Below are 18,849 nucleotides of genomic sequence, written 5' to 3' on the forward strand. Positions count from 1 at the left end.
GTGCCCTAGATCAGAAATAAAGATGGAAAAACACCAGGAAGACCCAACACCAGGCATGACAGCGTGCTCCTAATGCCGAAGCATGCCTGCTGCAAAACGCGAGAAAATAAGAGCTGCAAGAATGCAACAGTACGCTGCAGCAGCTGCTGACTGAGGAGCCCTGGGCTGGTGCTGGCTGAGGGCTGGGAGCAGCCCGGGTGGCCAGGGCAACATCGGCACGGGCCCTCTCACCCCTCTGCGGCCCCACCCCGGGGCTGTGCCCCGCAGGAGGACCGCCCTGGCTTCCTCCCCTTGCAGCTTCTCACGGCCCCCAGTCCCCACCGAGCAGGCCTGCCAGATGCCAGAACAAGCCCCAGATCCTGGGGACCCCCACTCACCTCTCCCCTGCCCCGTGGCCCCTCATGGCCGTCTGGCCCCACAGGGGTACGGGGGGCGGGGGCACATCATCCCCCCGGGGCGGAAGCCCATGCAGAGAAGAGCTGGGCAGCCCTCAGGGGGCCTTCCCTCCACAGGCTGCCCTACTTGTGGGGGAGGGAACCAGATGGTGTGACACCGCCCACCCTGCTGTGGACCTGTCTGCTCTTTGGGGGCCCTGACACTCCCAGGCAGATGTTGCTGTCAGGGCTTCGATGAGAGTGAGGGGCACCAGCATCGTCCTCTCGTGGGGCTCTGGGAGGAAGCAGTGAGCCACTGATGCCGGCAGAGATGGGGTGCGGCTGTCGGGGGAAAACAAGGCTGACCCCAGCACCTGCTCACTTCAGGCTGGCCCAGGGTGTCAGGCAAGAGAAAAGTTTTCATCTCCTCCTGGCTTATAAACTGCCCAAGAACCAAAGCACGGGGGAGGAGGGCACTGGGGGCCAGGCTGGAGCGGGCGTGGGGAGGAGGGGAGAGCGGAGAGCGAGCTGGACACATCTATGTTTTGCAAACTGTGGGCAGACCCAAAGCTCGTCTGAACCATGAGAGATATTTCATCAACCAACGTTTCCTGGGATGGGTTCTGCCGCCTCTGGGCATGAGCTTCCGTGACCATGGTGACCACGGCTGGCCAGTGGCCACGCTCCCCAGACATTCCAGGCCTGGGGGGACCCCTGTGAAGTCCTCCCGGGACAAAAAAAGGCAGGGCCCGCGGGGCAGGAAGAAGCCTGGGGCTGGGCCCTTCTCCACCAGGGACGCCTGTGGGTCCTCAGCAAGCCGCTTCCCCGTCAGTCCCCGGTTCCCTCACCCGGGACGCTGATGCCCACGCTGTCTGCAGCCATCCTGGGAGCCACTGCGAGGCCCTGGGCGTCCGGAGAGGAAGAGGGAAACCCCTCTCTGGGCCATCTGGCTGGGCCCCACCTGCCGCCTGGCTGGGTCCCAGGCCAGGCGGTCTCAGGGCCCACGTCCTGTCTGCCAGCCCCGTGGGGCTGCCCGTCGCGGGGTGGACGCACAGGCGCCGGGTCCAGTCCCAGCGTTTCAGACGGGGACACGGAGGCCATGGCCAGAGGGGCTGCTCTAAGTGCCCCGCGTTCGCTCCTGAGCCCCGTCCAGGCCAGGCCCAGGTGGGAGCTGGGTCCCAGGGCCAGGGCTGGCCTTGTCCATCCCTGGGCCCCCAGCCCTCCGGCCTCGCCCCCTCCCAGCTCTCCACACACACCTGCCCAGGGGCTCGGCTGAGGGGCCCCCGGGTGGTCCCCAGCCCAGTCCCGTCCCTCTCCTCCTCCTCACAGCCCTGAAGCCCTGGGTGGTCTCCCCATGGCTGCTGCCCACCTGCCCGACACCCTCCATCCCCTGCTCAGAATTTCTGTTAGGCAGGTCCCGGCTGACGACTGCCCCTCACTCAGGCTGGCACAGCCTGCTTCACAAGGCCCACAGGGCTCTGCCAACGTGCTCAGGGCCCCTCTTGAGGGTGGGGATGCCCCAGCCTCACCTGCCCCAAGCTGGGGCCCCTGCGGTGGGTTCTTCCCAACAGGAAGGAGAGACTAGGCGGGGTCGGCAGGTCTCGACCACCCTGGGGCACCCTCGGTGCTCCCACGGGCTGGAAATGCAGGCCCTACCTCAGTGCTGACGCATGGCCGTGGGCACGGGCCAGGCGGGACGCCCCGCACCCTCAGTGCCCGGATGGGCCGAGCCCCCACACGGGCCCCGTGGACCCCCCTCAGGTCCTACCGCGGACAAGGCCTCAGACAGACAGCCCGGAACCCGAGGCTGCCTTTCGTACAAAAATCTTTAATAAAAATAGCTCTGTGCAGAACCACTCCCAGACGGAAGCGGCAAATGTACCCCTCTGCCGGCTGGGGGATGCAAGGCCAGCTGAGGGCGAGACGGGCAGCAGGGCAGCCCCGAGGGTGGCGGGACGTCTTCTCAGCGCGCAGGAGGCATCACGGACACATCTGCGCGTTCAGGAGCGTCCCTGGCTGGCTGCCCCACCACTGACGACACTCGCAGGCTGCGGGACCAGCCTGTCCTTCCCACTCAGGACACATGCGTGTCGCCTCTCGAGGCCAGGGTGACGCCAGGGTCCCAGCCGTCCAGCCAGGGGGGCGCATGGTGTGAGCAAGGAGGGCCGGGGAGGCTGCAGCAGGGCCACCTAGCAGCCCAGGAGCCGCCGGGCCTCCTCGCTCTGGGCCTGCAGGGTCTCACTGGTGTACTTCTGTAGCAGCTCCATCTTCTTCCTGCGCACGAGCGCCTCCTCGATCTGCGGGCGGCAGAGGCGGGGCTGGGGCGGCGTCCACTTCCCCCGACACCTCTTCCCGGCGCACGTGAGCCACAGGGACCCTCCGTGCACAGCAGGGCAGGCCACTGCCCTAAGGTGGATGGACTCCCGCCTTCCCTGGACCCACACCCTAAACTGCGCGTGGTCACCGGCGCCCCTGGAGTCAGAGCTGCCCGCAGGGACGGGAGGGACCCAGAGAAGCGCCCGGCGGGCCCAGCGTCCTACCTCCTGCTGCGACGGCACCGGCACATGCGCGATGAACTTCTGCCGCCCGTCCTCCCCTCCTCCGTCCGGGCCGCCCTCCTCGTCAGACTGCAAGAGAGAGCAACCAGAGGCCGTGCGGAGGAGACGCACGACAGGCCGGCCTGCAGCTGTTTAACAGGAGAGACAGCCCCGGGGACGCGCTCTCCTCAGAGACACGCCCAGGACTCAGCGCTAAGCACAAGGGCCAGCAGAACCGCGCGGCCTCCTGCCCGAGGAGGAGAGGAAGCAGAGGAGCCAGTGGCCTCAGTGGGACTGGGCTGAGGGCGGGGCTGCAGAGGAGGAGCTGGGTGAGACCTTCGTGTGTTTCTCGGGTTGTGAGTCTTGCGAATATATTATCTTGGAGACCCCGTAGACCGAAGCCCTCCAGGCTCCTCTGTCCATGGGATTCTCCAGGCCAGAATACTGGAGTGGTTGCCACTTCCTTCTCCAAGGGATCTTCCTGACCACGGCATCCAACTTGCAGGCAGATTCTTTACCATGTGAGTCACCAGGGAAGCCCCGAATATATTATTTTTAAAACTAAACTGGTAAAAACAGACCACATGCACAGAAGCATCACTCAGAAGCTGCGTATGAGTCGGCAGCGCTCACTCACAACTAAGGAACGGCCCTGGGGGCCTGAGAGGAAGAGGAGGCCCGTGCGGAGCTGGGTCCCGCCCGCCCCCACCGCACGCCGGGCGGACGCAAACAAGAAAGGCTGTGGTGGTCCCGGGAGCCACCCAGTGACCGCAGGCCCAGCCCTGCACACGGGCCACAGCAGGCGGCTCCTCGTGGACACCGTGCCGGCAGCATTCAGGATGGGGCCTCTGGGGTCCGGGGGAAGGATGCATGGGGCCTCACAGCTCCTTAACAGCTGCCCTGAATCTGCGACAGCTCCAACACACACGACTGTCTAACCCTTCGGAACCTTTCCATCGCTCTTACGATGAGGGAAGACCCGTCCCCCAGGGGCCGGGGCCCCTGCTGGTCCCAGCTCACCTCCCGCTGCCTCTGCTCACACCAGGGGTCCCACTCTGGGCTCTGGCCACCGGCCGGTCCTCTGGCCGCGGCGCTCCCCTGGGGCCGTCGCGCGTGCTGCCCTGCCGCCCCTCTGTGCCGGTGACGCCTCCCTGACTTCTGAGCTCAGCTGAAGGGTCGCCTCCCCAGGAAGTGTTCACGGCCCCACCCGCCCCGAGTCGCTACCCAGAGCTCCTGTCACACGTGCTGTTTTCCTGCGGGGTCTGCTGACCGGGCTGCCCCTTGGATCCTGAGCTACTGACGGAGCGTGTGGCTGCTATGCCCCTCGAGTGGGCCTCACTCACTCGTTAGTGGCCGCCAAGGAAACAAACATCCCTTGAAAAAGCGAACAGGTTCTTTGCACCCAGAGAAAATCTTTGCAGGGCACGCTGCCATCCTGCTTCAAATGCCTGCCTGAGGGCACGCCCCGCAGGTCTGCCGGATCCTGTGCAACGGTGACCCAGTCACCAAGCTCCTCTGAGCCTACGTCCTTGCCACTGCTGTGCTGACACACCACGCGATGTCTCACGGGGCCTGACCTGTCGTCCCGGCCTGGCTGACTCCCCTCCCCTGGCTCAGTCCACAAATCCACTCCATCCCGGGCCTGCCTGATGGGGAAGCTGGAAGCAGAGGGCTCTGCCGGTGGGACCACAGCTCCAGCCCACCTGGGACCCCCGAGGGAGCCTCTGCTCTGGTTTCCCACGGTAAGGTGGGCGTGGGTGGTTAGGGCCCACAGAAGCGCTACCGGCTCCGCCACTGAAGCTCAAACAATGAGGTCAGGCGCTTCAAATTTGCCTACAAATCCAGGCCCAGCAGGTCCGGAGGGCCCAGCTCTTAGACGCAGGTAAGTCACCCCAACATGGAGCACAGGTCCCCAAGTGCTCTCAGCGGTCCTCACTGTGACCCCGAGGGGACCTTCACCCCCCATCCAGGGGCAGACCGGGCCTTGACCCTGCCCAGACCTGGGTGCCCTCCCCCAGCCGCTCTCCAAGGCACCGCAGCGGCCACCCTACCTCCTCCTCGGCCACAGCGTAGATGTTCACCTCCTCCTCCTCCTCCCCCTCCTCCTCCTCTCCTCTCGCCAGGCGGGCCTCTCGCTCTGCTTTCCACTTCTCCACTAGTTCGGCTCTGTCTGCAGACGAGGGACAGCAGGTGTCAGTCACTCTGGCCTCCGAGAAAGCCACATGCTACGCGGGGCAAAGGTGACCAAGGCCTGCCCTCTGCGAAGGGTGACCCTCCTCCGGCCCCGGCAGGAGGGCATCAGACGGGAGGGCAGGGGTCCCACGGCAGCTCCGGGGCGGCTGGCGGGGGACACGCCCGGATCCTCCACGGTTCAACACCCTGAGGTTCCTCAAAGAACCAAAACCAGGACTAACACAGGATCCAGCGGTTCCATTCCTGGGTTCACACACGAAAGAAACAGAGATGCTAATCAGCAAAGACACAGCGCCCCAAGGTTCCGAGCAGCACCATTTACAACAGCCGAGGGGTGGCAGCAGCCGAAGGGTCTCGACAGATGAACGAATAAAGACACACCGTGGAATCCTACTCAGAAAAGAAGACGCCGCACCACCTGCAGCAGCCTGGGTGGATCTGGAGATTACCCCACTAAGTGCGGTACGCCAGACAGAGGCAAACCTCTAAGGTATCACTCACGTGTGGAGTCTAAAGAATACAGCAGGATATACTGCGCAACACAGGGAATGTAGAAAACAGGTTTCGGATAACTTGCCAATGGAATGTGCCTTTAAAAACTGTGAATGATTATGCTGCGCACCTGTACGTAATATTGTACACCAACTAAACTTCAATTTTTTACAAAGTCCTAATAGAAAATAAATTCCTTAGAAAAAAGAAAACCTTCTTTCCCAAAGGCGAGAAAAGCAAGCGGAGACCCCCAGTGAAGCGGAACGCCCTCAGACCTACGTCTCTTTTCATACTCCTGCTCCAAGGGCACAATGACACCGTCGTCCTCATCGAGGTAACCGTAGTATTCAAAGTCGATCGCCTTCATGAGCTCGGCTCGGGTCTTTCTTGGAGGAGGAAGCGCTGAAAGAAAGAACTCTTCAGCTTAGCCGGGTTCCCCATCACGGCCACACTCATGCCTGCTCCCCAGTCAATGCGACGCAGGCGTGCAGTATGTGCGCTCCTGCAAACGGCACCAAACAGGCGCTTCGCCACCCCAGGAACGGGGCCACGCACGACACTACCCTTTTAAACCAGCGCTGCTGTCCAGACGCAGTCCGTTCAGGAGGGACCTACCGGCCTTTAAAAAGCAACAACAAAAGCCGCCAAAGCTTTACGGACAGATACGATCCTTACGGCATTGTTTATACAACAGTGAAAACCTGGACCCCCACGGGACTATGAACGCCTGGCGGGGGGAGGGTGTCCTGTGACCCCCCCGACCGCGGCTTCACGAGCTGCTTTCACAGGAAATGCCGTAATAGCTAATGAAAAACCATGAGACAAAAGAAACTACAAGCAAAAAAGATACATGAGAAATTTCCTGAAGAAAATACATTCAGACTAAGTATTACTGTTCAGGATATGTAGCAATTCTGGAAAATCCAAAGGGAAATCAAAGTCCAGTTGACTGGTCAAAGAATAGAAGCTGATTAACTGAAGGAGAAGAAACCTCTAAGCATGAAGCTTTCAATGATTAATAGTAACTGAATTCAACTGTCAATTTCATTAGGAATCAGGGAAACAAAAAATAGACACAGTATAATGTTTCAAGTACCAGCAACAGTGTTACAGTTGCGAAGACGTGGAAGTAACTAAAACTCTACACAGGAGGGGTGGGCACAGCCAGCACGGGCCACCCGAGACTTCATCCTTTGCGTCACTCGGCTTTGTAAGGAGAACTGTGGGGGCACAGGGACGGTCCACACACGACGGGCCCAGGTAGGGGAAGCCCCCTTCCACCGGCCCATGCAGGCACCAGCAACCCTGCCCAGCCTGGGCCACAAGGCCTCGCCCAGGACGGGCTCGGAGCACTGAGTGCATCCCGGCCGCAGGACGGAGCTGGGATCCAGCCGACGCCGGCGGGGCTCGCCCTGGGAGGGAGCTGGGATCCGGCCAACGCCGGCAGGGCTCACCCTGCGGCCTGTGCTTGAACCGTTTGGGGGGTGAGGGGTGATGGTGGTAAACTGTCGCTGAGAGAGGACAAAGTCTAAGTGGATAATGGACAGCCTGCCACCCCAAAGGAGACTGAGGCAGAGAGAACCGCTCGCAGGATGGAAGCCGGAACGGCAGCAGGAGCAAGGGCTCTGGGCCAGCCATTCCTGAGGACAAACGCGTCAGTTACAGGAGCCAGCAACAGACTTCTCTGCCTCAAGGGAGCCAGGCTGACGTGACTCAGCTGATGAGATATGCACGGAAGAGCACGGGAAGGCCTGGCAGGGAGCACTCCAGACAGTAACGGCGACGGGGCATCCCTAGCAGAGCACTGGGACGGCGGCAGAGGGGGCTGTGCTACCATTTAAATTATACGCCTGAAGACTAACTTGGGCACTTTCTTCTTAAAAAAAAAAGAAAATCGATGCCTGGAATACATAAGAACATAGGAATAAATTTAAAGCCAAAGTAAACGCAAAAACAAAAAATCAGGACAACCTCACTTTACAAGCCTTAAAAACAGAAAGGAACACACCCCGCATGTCAACAACCATAAGCTGTGAGATGTGAAAACACAGGTGTTTCTTCTGATTTTCTGTATTTCACGTGTCTATAACAGGATTTTATCGCTTTAATAATAACTGGAAACGGTCAGTTTTCATTCCAATCCCAAAGAAAGGCAATGCCAAAGAACGCTCCAACTACCGCACAATTGCACTCATCTCACACGCTAGTAATGTTCAAAATTCTCCAAGCCAGGCTTCAGCAATATGTGAACCGTGAACTTCCTGATGTTCAAGCTGGTTTTAGAAAAGGCAGAGGAACCAGAGATCAAATTGCCAACATCCGTTGGATCATGGAAAAAGCAAGAGAGTTCCAGAAAAACATCTATTTCTGCTTTATTGACTATGCCAAAGCCTTTGACTGTGTGGATCACAATAAACTGTGGAAAATTCTGAAAGAGATGGGAATCCCAGACCACCTGCCTCTTGAGAAATTTGTATGCAGGTCAGGAAGCAACAGTTAGAACTGGACATTAAACAACAGACTGGTTCCAAATAGGAAAAGGAGTACGTCAAGGCTTTATATTGTCACCCTGCTTATTTAACTTCTATGCAGAGTACATCATGAGAAACGCTGGGCTGGAGGAAGCACAAGCTGGAATCAAGATTGCCGGGAGAAATATCAATAACCTCAGATATGCAGATGACACCACCCTTATGGCAGAAAGTGAAGAGGAACTCAAAAGCCTCTTGATGAAAGTCAAAGTGGAGAGTGAAAAAGTTGGCTTAAAGCTCAACATTCAGAAAACGAAGATCATGGCATCTGGTCCCATCACTTCATGGGAAATAGATGGGGAAACAGTGGAAACAGTGTCAGACTTTATTTTGGGGGGCTCCAAAATCACTGCAGATGGTGACTGCAGCCATGAAATTAAAAGACGCTTACTTCTTGGAAGGAAAGTTATGACCAACCTAGATAGCATATTCAAAAGCAGAGACATTGCTTTGCGAACAAAGGTCCATCTAGTCAAGGCTATGGTTTTACCTGTGGTCATGTATGGATGTGAGAGTTGGACTGTGAAGAAGGCTGAGCACTGAAGAATTGATGCTTTTGAACTGTGGTGTTGGAGAAGACTCTTGAGAGTCCCTTGGACTGCAAGGAGATCCAACCAGTCCATTCTGAAGGAGATCAGCCCTGGGATTTCTTTGGAAGGAATGATGCTAAAGCTGAAACTCCAGTCCTTTGGCCACCTCACGTGAAGAGTTGACTCATTGGAAAAGACCCTGATGCTGGGAGGGATTGGGGGCAGGTGGAGAAGGGGACGACAGAGGATGAGATGGCTGGATGGCATCACTGCCTCGATGGACGTGAGTCTGAGTGAACTCCGGGAGTTGGTGATAGACAGGGAGGCCTGGCGTGCTGCGATTCATGGGGTCGCAAAGAGTCGGTCACGACTGAGCGACTGATCTGATCTGATGATGTTTAAATTCTGAACGATTCTAAGCAATGTGAATGACACATGCAGAGCCAGCTTGCACACAGAATGAATTTAAGAAGAAGCAGGGCTTGGGAGGTCCCTGCTGGTCCAGTGGTTAGGATCCAGGCTATCACTGACAGGGCCTGGGTTCAATTCCTGGTAAGGGGACTGAGATCCCACAAGCCTCCCAGGGAGGCCAAAAAAGAGAACCAGTGGGGCTTCATGAAAGTGGACTCGGAAAGGGTCAGCAGAACACCAGCAGTGGGAGGGATCCTGGTCTCGCCCTTCTCTGCTTCCCACACTTTTTCCTATGGGATGCTTGGACTGCTTTTCAAAAAGTCAAAAATCAGACGCAGGCAGTCCAGACCAGTGGCATTCTGGAGGTGCCCAGAGCCAGGGTGTCTGACTCGGACCCTCTCTTCTCCCAGCGCACAGCAGCCTTGGTCCGAGGTGGCGTCAGTCCTTCCGTTAACAGCTTTTTCAGCCCAACAAGTACCTGAAACATGGACCTGACTGCATGGACTTGAGCCGCCCCGACAGGCGCCAACCGGGAGGCTCCGCGCCCACAGCATCTCTGCGCCCACAGCGTCTCCACGCTCAGTGTCCCTGCGCCCACAGCACCTCTGCGTTCACTCGGAGACGAGTGTGTGCAGGGCCTGCAATCTGGTGCCCGCAGCCCTGGGTTCCCGCTCCCGCCCAAGGTGTGCCCTGGGCCTGCCGCCTCAACGCCCAGTGCTCGAGGGTTCCCATTTAAACCCTGGGAACGATAATACCCTGACGACATCGGGCTGCCGCGCAGCTGAGCACACGAAGAGTGCCCTGCAGACAGCATCACTTACAACCAGAACCAAGACCTAGGCTGACAGCCTCGCCAACGCCAGCCACTCACGTTCTTTCTCGAACAGCTCTCTGACGCCAGGCAGGTCTTTGGCTGCTCCGAAGTACTTGTAGCCTCGATTTCCCGGGACTTCCTTCCCTTCGTGATCCAGCATTTTAGGGCCAACTTTCTTATGGGGAAGGAAAAAGAGAAAATGGATCTGATCTGTAAGCCCACTATTTCCACGTTTGCAGATATAGTTGAAGACAGTGATGCTAAAAGTAGCAGATATTAATGGACACAAAAATACACTTTGGTACTTTTTTTAATCCTTTAAAAATCAACCTAAATACCTAATGGTAAGAGGATGATTTAAATAAATTATAGTATGTTCACGGGTGGAATATATTCTATAGCTGACAAATGACGGTTCATATGAAACACTTATACTGGCTGAGAAACTGCTTACAACACAATGTTAAACAAAGAAAAAAAAAGCTTTAAAAAGCTGCAAAAAATCTAAATGACAACTAGTAGAAGAGGAGGAGAAATGAAATATCCAGAAGATGGAACTGCTAAGTCGCTTCAGTCGTGTCCGACGCTGTGTGACCCCATAGACGGCGGCCAACCAGGCTCCCCCGTCCGTGGGATTCTCCAGGCAAGAACACTGGAGTGGGTTGCCATTTCCTTCTCCAGTGCATGAAAGTGAAAAGTGAAAGTGAAGTTGCTGAGTCTTGTCCGACTCTTAGCGACCCCATGGACTGCGGCCCACCAGGCTCCTCCATCCATGGGATTTTCCAGGCAAGAGGACTGGAGTGGGGCACCATCGCCTTCTCCGAGAAGATGGAACCCCATCCGTTAAAAACGATGACGGTAACAGCCGCAGGCCACAGGCGGTGCGTCTGGACGAGGCTCTGTACTGCAGGTGAGAGGCCATGAGGCGTGGATCACGGTGAAACAGCCAGATGACTGAGCCAGAGGTGAATGCGGCTCAGTGTGTCACTTTTACACCCAGGAAGTAAACGTCAACTTCTTTCACATTAAAAAGCTCCAGAAGGAAATAGACAGAAGCGTCACTTCTGACTTGGGAGCTTCTGTAACCCTCCAGGAGGGTTACAAGCGGCACGACCGCCGTCCGACGGAGAAAACCAGGGTCTCAGAGGGAACGAGGGTGCGGAGGCAACGCTCCCAGCACGTGCTCAAGGAGTGGGAAGACAGACGCCTCGGCTAGGCCAGGCACTGAGCTGAGGATTATGGCTCTGTGTTAAGAGGGGGCCGGACTAAGACACAGAAACGCCGCCCACGTTTCTTACATGACAGCCCACTGACCAGACACAGCTGGTTCAAAGACCTGGGCAAACGGGGCAGGTCTGGGTCAGGAAATCCACTACATGGGTCACAACTGTCAACTTTTACAAAATCAAAATAGAACAGAACAGAAAATACCAAAGTGCAGCAGCGCACACCAGGCATCTTCTCAGCACATCTGCATGTTGCTGGGCTGTGACACAGTGGCCGTGTGTGATTTATAGACACATACAGGGTCAGGGTCCTAAAAGCCTGGAAGTCACTGTTCTAAAATACTGCCTTTAAAGAATCCAGAGGGAAAAAAAGAACTCAAAGCAAGCACGGAGCGGCCTGTCTCAGGGCCCCCTCAAGCACAGACGCTGCAGTGGAAGGGCCATCCCAATTCTCAGGGAGCTCAGAGACGCACGTGCAGCGCCAAGGTCGTCTCCACGGGGCCTGGGGAGACGGAGCGGCTCACTCCGGACGCCTGGCCGGTACACACTCCCAGGCCCGCACTGGGGCCTTCTCCACCACTGGCCCTGTGCTTTCCCGGTTCCCGTGCACACACAGCAGGCCCTTCCAGGCTCCTTTCATTTCTCAAGGGCCTCTCCCAGGCAGGCCTGCGGGGGCTGCAGTAAGACAGGACCCACCCTGCCTAGAAAGCCCCCGAGCCGGGCCCTGGGCCGCTGCTTACTCACCCCGTAGTCAGGGCCACCCAGCTCCTTGATCCGGACCTCCCAGTGTCCTTTCTCTCGCAGCAGCTTGTTAATCTCATCATTCAGGTCTCGAATCCGGAATTCACCTAAACCAGCTAAGAAAAGAGAAATGTCGTATCATTTCCTGAAAACACCACTTCATGTCACACCCGTGAGTGAATGTCAACACCGACAGAGGTGGGCAACGCAAAAACACTACTTCAGCTTACGAGAAAAACCATCCACCCCGCAATCACGGAAGGGTGATGATCGTGAACAGAGTTCCAGCGGCGCCAGAAAAACTCTGAAAAAAACTTCCTCCCCATTAGCATCCAGAGAAATACAAACTGAAGCTGTCCTGCAGCTCCATTTACACCAGCACTAACACATCACATCTCAGCGGTGGGGCGCTCAGCGTCTAGGATGCAGGGAGGCAGCGTCAGCAAAGCAGCCTGCCGGTCCCCGGGAACACCTCTGACAAGGAGCCCAAGGGGCGGATTTGAGGGGACAGCACAGGAGGCTGCTGAGGCGCTGTCACTGGTGACTGGGGCGTCCCACCAAAGGCGGGACGACGGTCAGGGATCCCCGGCGTGCTGACGTGAAGCACCCTGTGCCCACAGGGAGGGAGATGGCCTCTTTCCTCCCCTGAATCGCTTCTGTTCCTTTGTCAGGTTGGCGGACCACACGCGTGTGCCCCTACGTCTGGACTCCTTATTCTGTTCCCTGGTCTGTCTGTCTCTCACCAGGACCCTGTTATCTTGACACCTTTAGCTTTACACTGAATCACAAATTAGATATTATGGGTACTCCAGTTTTGTTCTTCAAAGTTCTTCTGGCTGCAGACAGCTTCACACGGAAAGGCAAAGCTGTGAATTTTACAGTTTGTCAACAGAAACTGGAAAACCACGCTGGGGTTCTGTGATACATGGTAAAAAGGAAAAGAGCTGACCTCTTTCAGGTGTTGAGTCTTGCCCTTCACAAACACTATGTCTCCATTTCACTGGTTCTTGACTACCTGGCATCGCTGCTTCAGTTCTTACCATACAGACCATGTGCGTATCCTACTAGATTCACACCTAAGCGTTTCTTGCCTTTTGATGCTTCTGTAAATAACACTTTGAAACATGCTCTAGTTCCAAATGTTCCTGCTAGTACAGAAATCGAACTGACTTTGTTTATATGGACTTTTTAGTCTGTCATCTGGCTAAACTCAGTTGCTCGCTGTGGAAATCCTTCTGTAGATTCCTTGGAATTTCCTACACAGAAAATCAAGTCATCTCGGAATAGAGCATTTCTCTTCCTTTCAGTCTCTGGGTCTTTTATTTCCTTTTCTTGCTTTACTGTACTGGCCAGGAGTTCCAGTGCAATACTGAGTGGAAGGGGTGAGAAAGGAGTCTTCACCTTGCTCCTGATCCTGGGGGAGAGCGTCCAATCTTGCCGCATTAAGCATGATGTTTGCCACAGGCTTTTTGGTCGAAGTGTTTTATCAGGGAAAGGAAGAAGTTCCGGTTTATTCCTGGTCAGCTGAGTTTTTATGGATGAATGATGAACTGTGTCAAAGACTTCTGCACCGACTGAGATGATGTGGTTTTTATTCTTTAAAATGATGACACAGTGAATTAATTTTTGAATGCTGAATCAACCATGCAAGTCTTTGTTGACATTTTTATGGCCAAATTCAGTAAGGAATATTGGTCTGTAGTTTTTTTCTCTTCTTGTAATGTCTTTTTCTGATTTCAGGATCAAGGGAACACATACTAAAATATATAAAAAAGTACATTAGGAAGTGTTCCTTCTTCACTCTTCTGGAAGAAGCTGTAGAGCTGGTATTTCTTAAATATCTGAACTGGCCAGCGAAGCCATCTGGGTCTGGAATCTTCTTTGCTGGAAAGTTTTTAACTATGAATTCAATTTCTCTAATAAATAAAGCCCCCTCCAGATATCATGAAATTTCCAGGGTGGGGGGAGGTTGGAGGGGTAACACTTCCAATGGTTAGGAACCAGTATGTTAGCATGTGTCTTTTAAGAAGTGGCCCATTTCATCTAAGTTGCTGAGTGATAGCCCTAAAGTTGTATCTAATGTCCCCTTATCCTTTTAATGGTTAGAGAGTAGTGACATTCCCAATTTCATTCTTGCTGTTTCCAACCTGTGTCTTTTTTTCTTGATCAGTCTAACTGGACTAGAAGTTCATTGATTTTACTCAACCCACTTTTGATCTAATTTCTCTACTCATCTTCTGTTTCCTTCTTTCCTTCTGCTTACTTTGGAATTAATTTGCTCTTCCTTTTTGGTTTCTTAGGGGAGAAGCTTGGATCACTGACCTGAGACCTTTCTTATTTTATTTTAACGCTATAAATTTTCATCTAAGCACTGCTTTTTTCATACCTTGAATTCTGAGATTACATTTTCATTATCACTCAATTTAAAATATTTTCTAATTTTCTTGAGGTTTTCCTGTAGGTATATGGGTTGTTTAGGAGTATGTTTAATTTCTAAATATTTAGGAAGTTGCCAGGTATCTGTCTGTTACCGATTTCTACATTAACTGTGTTTTAATCAGTAAATTATACTTTGCAAAATTTTAATCATTTTATGTTTGCTAGCATTTATTTTACAATCCAAAATATGCTCTATTTTGGTGAATATTCCATTTGCTCTTCAAAAAGAAAGCGTATTCTTTGTGAGGTGAGTGCTCTATACACGGCAAGTAGGTCAAACTGCCTGCCAGTACTGCTCAGTTCTCCTGTCCTTACTCCTGTCCCACCGACTACTGAGAGGGGGCTGATGCCCCTACGCCTAACTGGAGAAGTGAGAATCAAGCACTTTAAAGAGAGAGGCTGGCTTACCATTCTGAATTTGAGCCACTTTTTTTGAGATCTCTCCAATGATCTATGAAAAAAAATAAAAGGTAATACATTTTTATGACTTTTGAGTAAGTCTGAAACCATAAAAAGTATCTAATTAAAAATGCTTAGAAATGTGGTTTAAGAGTCTTGCAGGTAATAGAATTCAGAGACTTGTTGTTTCTGCTAAGATCGAATTCGCCCAGACCGCACCTGTCGTCTCCACTTCTCGGCTTTAGGCAGCTCAGTGCACTCTGAGGCGAGGAAGGGTCTTCGCTCCTGAGGAAAAGCAAAGCACACGTGTGGCACTATTCTGTGTGAAATTACAAGCTTCGTGCGTCACCACAGCTGATTCCCTCCTGAAGCCTCAGATGTCTAACAGTCCAAAGACACCTGCAGCCTCAGTCCCCGGCGGCTTTCATCAAGCATTCAGGCTCACTCTGCAATCTTTCCGTAGGAAACAACTGCACAGGCAAAAACCCTCCCTGCATCATCCCTGGGTCGGGGGCCAATACTCAGGGTGAGAGTCCACTGCGCTTGAGCACGGCTGTGAGCAAAGTGGGGGTTAATCCGAGTCTAACTTTGTCAGCCCTCAGGATCCACGGCTCCTCTGCAACCACAGATTCAACCAACCACAACCGTGTAGCCCCACAGCAGCTACTGCTGGAAAATGCCTGTGTGAGTGAATCCACGCAGCGCAAACTGGGTTGTTCGGGGTCAGGGGTCACAGACAGACGCGAAGTGCGCCTAGCTATACCCGTCTCACGGCACGTCTACACGACCGTAAGCGACGACAGCCGTCAGGGTCTAGAACAGACACATGTGTGCGCGCCTGTGTGTACACGGCTGTACGTGTGGGTGCAGGGGCAGGTGAGCAGATGCTTTTAAAAAACAAAAGTACTCAGAGAACAGCGTATATGACCCCTAACCTGGCTGAGTCTCCATGAGCGGAGGCCATCCGCTGGTCTCAGGTTAGAGCTGCTTCCCAGAGCATACCTCACTTTCTACTACTCAGCATGAGCCCGGGCTGGGATAGCAGGGAGACCCAAGCATCCCGTCACCAAGGATACAGATCATCACACGGCCCCGAGACAGGGCACTTCACCTGGGCCTCAGGTGAACAGACTCTTAGGATATGGGGAAGCGCAGGCGAGAAGAGGAGGGTCTGGAGTCTGAAGTCTGCCTGCGCTCGTCCTTCCTACTGGAAAACCCACGAGGAAGCTTTAAACCAACCTTTACTTTCCCCTCTTCCAGCTGAGCCTGGCGAAATCTTGCTAAGGCCGTCCTACCGGGAAGAGAGAAGACCGTTAGATCCTGCTCACAGGCCTCTCATCAGCCAAGTTCCTGGACGGGCAGGTCTGCTCATGACCATGTTAGCTGCCGCTCCTCACTCATATACACACATACACACTGCTGTCAAGCAACCAGAGACATCATGGCTTTCCATGTTCCAAAGAGCAGGGTTCATACGGACTTATACTCCTGAACACCCCCATATCCCCTCTACCCACACAGCAGGTAAGGACAGTGGGAAGGTCAGCGCCCCGCTACGGTATTAAAACACTGGCATGATGGACCGCGGCTCTCACAGGCCCGCCTCCCCTTCAGCATAAGTTCTGGGAGCGGCGAGAAAACACTTCAGGGGAGATAAATACATGGGCAGATGCGTGCACGCTACTTCAACACAGGGAGAGGAAGAGACATGTACCCAAAGACCAAACAGAAAAAGAGCTCCAAGCTGGCAATTAAGCAGCATAAAATGTGCAGACAAAAGGGACTTGATACTTACATGGCCTTTTCCGCATTTCGGGCCTAAAGGGAAAAGAGAGGGGAAGAAAAATGTCCGTGTTTTAAAAAGCTTTTTACTTTTTAGAAAAAGGTTTTACTTAAAGAAATGCTTCACCAGGACACAGTCAGAAACATGAGCACAGCAATAACAACAAAAATCAAAAGATGCCCAAATCCCGTGACTTGACTCAGCCGCTCTCTCTACCTAAACTCCTCCACTGTGACCACGCCCTTGGATCTGACCACCCCTCCTTCAGAATCCACCTGTTTCATCATCATCCCAGATAATTCTCCCGTCACCCCTTCTTCCCAGCTAGGCTGCTCCCCTTTGTCTGGGTCTATACCTACCAGACACTTTCCACCCAGCATCACAACTCTCTGTTCTCTGCCAGTGGAACTTGAGGAAGGAAAGACTGGCTTTTACAAGTGAGTTTTATGGAGATTGTTGCACTTAGGGCAGTCACTTATCCCTGAAACACAGCGTCGGGCAGGGAACACGTTTTCTGGGTTGCAGTGTAAGGAGAGCACGTGCTGAGTCCAGGACCTGAGTGTGTCTCCACTCTCCCACTTAGCATCCCTGAGAAATCCTCTCAGGCTCGGCTTCCCCACCTCTAGGCAGGGATGGGACCTTTTACCTCACAGAGGCGTCAGGATGGTTCAGATAAATACGTGAAGACGTCAGCGAGGCAGTGTACAGGTGCTCAGCAAGCGTGAGCTCCACTTAAGTCTTTCTGACTTTTTCTTACAAGTGACACAGCAATAAACTTGCTAAGTGCTTGATAGATAAATGAACACGACATCTACTAAGGAAAGAAACAGAGAGGCTCTCCCAGGAGAAGCCACCTTCTTGAAGGCTGAGGTTGTGTCCTACCTACTTCATTAAAGCCTATAGAGTCTCAGTATCTAATGTAATTTGTGAAACGCCATGATGGGCACTAGGAATCTGGCCACGATCCTTCCTTCTGAGGGAAGTCGGAGGAACCTCCCTCCCCAGCACAATGAATCATTTGACAAGGGGACGTAACCAGGGTTACAACTCAGTGGACATCTGTGGCTGCTGTTCGGTCACCCAGTCGTGTCTGACTCTTTGCAACGCCATGGACTGCAGCATGCCAGGCTTCCCTGTCCTTCACTATCTTGCAGAGTTTGCTCAAACTCATGCCCATTGAGTCAGCCATGCCATCCAACCATCTCATCCTCAGTTGCCCCCTCTCCTCCTGCCCTCAGTCTTTCAGGGCTTCCCTGGTGGCTCAGACCGTAAAGAATCCGCCTGCAATGCGGGAGACCCAGGTTCGTTCCCTGAGTCGGGGAGATGCCCTGGAGAAGGGAATAGCTACCCACTCCAGTATTCTTGCCTGGAGAATCCCATGGCGGGCTACAGTCCACAGGGACACGAACGGTCGGGCAGGACTAAGAGGCTAACACTTTCAATGGACATGAATTAGGGCAAATTCAGGGAGAGAGTGGAGGTCAGGGGAGCCCGGAGTGCTGCGGTCCACGGGTGTGCAGAGTCGGACACGACTGAGCAAGCGAACAACAACGAAATCCAGGGTTATGGAAACCCACAAAAAGGAGTGTGTGTGATGGCCAGTTTGTCAGAAACATCCAAAGCCAGGGCCCCTTCTCCTCTGCTAGGGAACGGAGAGAGGAAACTCCCCACGCTTGTCAGAGTTCGGAAACGAGAGCCTGCGGGCTGAGGCGGCCAGTGTGAAGGAGTAATGGGAGACGGGGGGGCATGATCTTCCAGGGCTGGAGAGCGGAGAAGGCTGCTTTCTGCGCACTGGTTTCTCATCAACCGACAGACTTCCATGACGCCTTCGATCACTTGCTACTGAGCCGAGCTCCTCGCACGGGCGCTTCGCTTGGTGAGAACGTCACGGTCACCAACGCACCCGCGCGTCCTCCCGTCCCCGGACCTTGCCCTGGGGGGGCTGCCCCCGCCTCCTCCGGCCTCACGCGGCGGGAAGGCCCCGTGTCCCGAACGCGGGCGCCGGAGCCCCCGGGCTCCCCGGCCCCGGCCCGCCGCTCTCCTCCCTCGCTCCCCGCCCCGCTCACCATGCTGCGAGGGAGCGCGCCGCCCTAAGGCCGCGCGGCACCGGCCCACGGACCTCCGCCGCCACGGGAGCGGCCAATCCGGACGGGAACTGAAGGTTCTAGCCTTCCCTATCCACAGGCTTCCCAGTCGGAAGGATAACTAAGGGACCGGAAGTGAGGAACCGGAAGCGAAACTCAGAATTGACCAGGGGACGGGAAGGAAGTGCAGGCGCGCTCCCGTTGGCAGCCTTCCCTGGGCGTCAGGACGTCGCACCGACGTGTGCGCACGAAAATTAGGGGCGCGGCAGAACTGCGCTTGCGCTACGGAACGGAA

General features: G+C 54.6%; 1 protein-coding gene across 2 annotated transcripts; it reads right to left on the reverse strand.

Moving 5' to 3' along the window:
- Positions 1-2,175: 2,175 nt before the first annotated feature.
- ISY1 (ISY1 splicing factor homolog) lies at positions 2,176-18,673 on the reverse strand. Of its 2 annotated transcripts, none has more exons than NM_001191173.2 (11): positions 18,537-18,673; positions 16,483-16,505; positions 15,927-15,978; positions 14,907-14,972; positions 14,697-14,739; positions 11,853-11,965; positions 9,940-10,057; positions 5,876-5,998; positions 4,963-5,081; positions 2,915-3,001; positions 2,176-2,671 (listed from the first exon to the last, which is right to left on the reverse strand). In NM_001191173.2, exons 1-11 carry the CDS (start codon positions 18,537-18,539, stop codon positions 2,564-2,566), a joined length of 855 nt encoding a protein of 284 aa, NP_001178102.1. In that variant the 5' UTR covers positions 18,540-18,673; the 3' UTR covers positions 2,176-2,563. The 2 variants fall into 2 exon arrangements, with proteins under 2 accessions (NP_001178102.1, XP_059735921.1); XM_059879938.1 differs by having other exon boundaries at positions 2,183-2,671; positions 16,830-18,636.
- Between the last annotated feature and the right edge of the window lie 176 nt (positions 18,674-18,849).

Source organism: Bos taurus, chromosome 22 (assembly GCF_002263795.3).
Source record: "Bos taurus isolate L1 Dominette 01449 registration number 42190680 breed Hereford chromosome 22, ARS-UCD2.0, whole genome shotgun sequence".
NCBI classification, from domain to species: domain Eukaryota; kingdom Metazoa; phylum Chordata; class Mammalia; order Artiodactyla; family Bovidae; genus Bos; species Bos taurus.

Bases quoted from the DNA above. Each gene is read 5' to 3' on its own strand.
- ISY1 (XM_059879938.1), bottom strand. From the start codon at position 16,850: ATGCTGGGTGGAAAGTGTCTG. The intron at 14,973-15,926 runs GTTGGTTTAAAG...GCTTTTCCTCAG, and splicing joins TGGAAGAGGGGAAAGTAAAG to GAGCGAAGACCCTTCCTCGC. The intron at 11,966-14,696 runs GTAAGCCAGCCT...CTCTTTTCTTAG, and splicing joins AGTGGCTCAAATTCAGAATG to CTGGTTTAGGTGAATTCCGG.